Genomic DNA, 3020 nt, shown 5'->3' with positions numbered 1-3020 from the left:
CATTCATCATAGAAATGTAATGACTATAGGTAGAAGGAAATTGAATATACATTTTGGAAAATATTAGATGACATTTATGATGTAAGAAGCTGAAGTCAGGAATAAAATGTCTTTGAACTGTGGGCTGAAATAAAACTTTTCTTCACTATGTTGCTTTTGCTAGAGCATTTTGTTCCATCAAGAAGAAAGGAACCAATACAGCTCAATAAGTAAATTCTACTATTTTGAGTACAGCCCATATATCACTACAACTTATATACTTGCTAGGTATAAACTATATGCTTTAAAATAAGCTGTATTTCTAGCAACCAGAATCAAAATTACACAGTGTAGATGTGTAAGCAGATACCTGTTTCACAGCACCTCCATCAGGCTGATTTTTCTTCCTCCCTTCATCACTGACTCCTTTTTAGGTTGTATTTGTTTCCAGGAAGGATGGTGATTGAGAAACTTTGTTATTCTGTACACAAACTCTAGGCCAATAATTTCTCACACGTGCTGAAAATGACTCTGCAACATTACCTACATAAACTTCATAAAAGGTAATCTTGCAAAATTTGAATTTGTTGAAAAAACTTTGAAGACTGGGTCCCATTACATATCCCTGATTGTCCTGGAAATGACCATGTAAACTGGATTGTCCTTGAACTCACAGTGATCCACCATCCTCCTGAATGCTGAATTTGAAGGATGTGTGATTAAAGGTATGTTCTGACACATTTGCTTTGATTTAATTGAAATTAAATGTTAAAATAACTGTTATATGAGCCTTAGTGATATAGGTTGACTAATAAAAAAAAAAACAAACTATTACTCCATGTCAAGGGGAAAAGTTATTGAACTACTTCCTCATAGATTTGTTTGTTATCTAAAACCCAGTAGATGCTTGGATGTTTTATGTAGTTGAGGTATTCTGTCCTTTCATCCTGTATCCCAGCTGCCTCAGTACCCAAAGAGAAGTCTGCTTTAATTTAGAATTTCCCAGAATCAGAATAAATGAGTGGGCTGAAGGACACAGGAGAGAAGTTATCATACAAATAATGTGAACTAGTTTACTGTGATTCTTCTGAGCAACCCACGATATAAGAAGAGACAGGAAATACGTAGTATAGAGCAAGAGGAAGGAGACCATAATTCTCAAGGCAGTCCTGTGGGCCGTAGCTCTAGGGTCTCTATCTCCTCTAAAATTGAGCTGCATCTTCTGGAGATGTTTATACAAAGAGAAGATTAGCAGAATAAAAGAAATTAAGGCCAATGAAAAAGGTATTGCAGAGAACAGAGTCATGTTAAATAACATCACCTCTGTCACAATTGTAAACTCAGTCTCCATGGAATTCACACTTGTATTTTCTGCATATTGATAGAACTTCTCTTCAAGACTGATGGTTATTTGTATCATATTTGCAATCAAGATCACCAAGCTTCCCAGTAACATCAGCACAATCAGCTTTTTTAGTCTCCATTTCAAGTAGAGAAAGATCTGCCAGGAGCAGTTAGCTATTCTGAATAAATAGAAGGTGCTGAGAGCTGTAGCAAGCCAGAGACTGAAGTGGCTAGATAGTATAAGGACGAACATAATTATTTTAAATTTTTCTATAGTGATAGGTGAAATTAATTGATCTTTAACCCACAAAAGTAGTGTTTCCCAGATGATACTAATTCTGGAAATTGCCAAGATAATGAGTATTCGATCAATTGTGGAGAGCTCTATTTTATTGACCCAGTCAATGAAGTTCTTCAGAATTATCAAACCATTGCTCAAATTGCCCAAAACAAACTCTGCAGTTAGTATGATGGTGACGATACTGTTCAGGACAGGTACCATATTCAGACAAAGAAAACCCAAAGTCTTTATCACTGCTCCTCTTGTACTGATTGAATGCCTGGGATATGGTCCACTGTGTAGCTAAAATAGTTTTCTTCTTTGTCCTCCTTCTTCTGCAATGTCTGATTATAAGAAAAGCCAAATATCTCCCACTTGGCATTTAATCTGCCTACATTCTTGTTACATTTTTTTCTTCAATTCACTGTTGAGTCCTAGATCATGTTTTTATGTGATTACCATGGGCTGAAATATTCCGCAGATGATTTAGAAACAAAGGACAACCCCATTTGCTGGTATGAAAATCAATAAATTCTTTTCTACTGTTTTGCATTTCTGCCATTTTTGAGATTTAGGAAATTTGGTTATGCTGTCTTCAGTTCTGAGGTACAAATATTACAAAAACCTTGTTCAATGAATATAAAGTTAAAAAAATGTTTTTGTGTTCAATCAAGAGTCTTGCCACCGAAGACTTAAAAGTTATTCAGAGTCAGGTATGTGTTTTTTCATTAAACATCACTTCAGGTCCTGTCTTTTCCATAGTCAGAGTGGAAGCTGGATTCAAAGAAAGAAAGAAAGAAAGATTGACTCATTGTATATAGTCAACTTCTCTTTATGCTGCAGAAGAAATTAATGTAGGGTTCAAAAATTTACAGACTGCCTTAGGATTATTAGTTTAAGCAGCTGGAACAATGAGTCTCTCCGAGTCTCTCCAAGTGTATTCTTTGGTTGGTAGTTTAGTCCCAGGGAGTTTGGGCGATCTGGTTCATTGATAATGTGGTTCTTCCTATGAGGTTGCAAACCTATTCAGTTTCTTCAGTCCTTCCCCTAACTCCTCCATTGCATGATCCCCATGCTCAGTCTGATGGCTGGCTTTGAGCATCCACATCTGTATTGGTCAGGCTCTGTCAGAGCCTCCAGCCTTTCAGGGGAGTGTCACATCAGGCTTTTATTAGCAAGCACGTCTTGGCATCATCATATCTAGCATCAATGTGAGAGGACATCCTTGGTCCTGTGGACACTCAATGCCCCAATGTAGGGGAATGCTAGGGTGGTGAAGCAGGAGTGGGTGGGTGGGTGGGTGAGCTCCCTCATAGAAGCATGGGTGTGGGGGGGATGGTATAGGGGGTTTGCAGAGAGGAAACCAGGAAGGGAGACAACATTTGAAATGAAAATAAATAAAATAACCAATAAAAAT

General features: G+C 37.4%; 1 protein-coding gene across 1 annotated transcript; it reads right to left on the bottom strand.

Moving 5' to 3' along the window:
• Window positions 1-895: 895 nt before the first annotated feature.
• On the bottom strand, window positions 896-1825 carry LOC117715833 (taste receptor type 2 member 124-like). Its single transcript, XM_034512692.1, has one exon. It carries the CDS (start codon window positions 1823-1825, stop codon window positions 896-898), a length of 930 nt encoding a protein of 309 aa, XP_034368583.1.
• Between the last annotated feature and the right edge of the window lie 1195 nt (window positions 1826-3020).

The sequence above is a fragment of the Arvicanthis niloticus genome, chromosome 9, assembly GCF_011762505.2.
Source record: "Arvicanthis niloticus isolate mArvNil1 chromosome 9, mArvNil1.pat.X, whole genome shotgun sequence".
NCBI classification, from domain to species: Eukaryota; Metazoa; Chordata; class Mammalia; order Rodentia; family Muridae; genus Arvicanthis; species Arvicanthis niloticus.
This window is presented reverse-complemented; position numbering and strand designations above follow the sequence as displayed.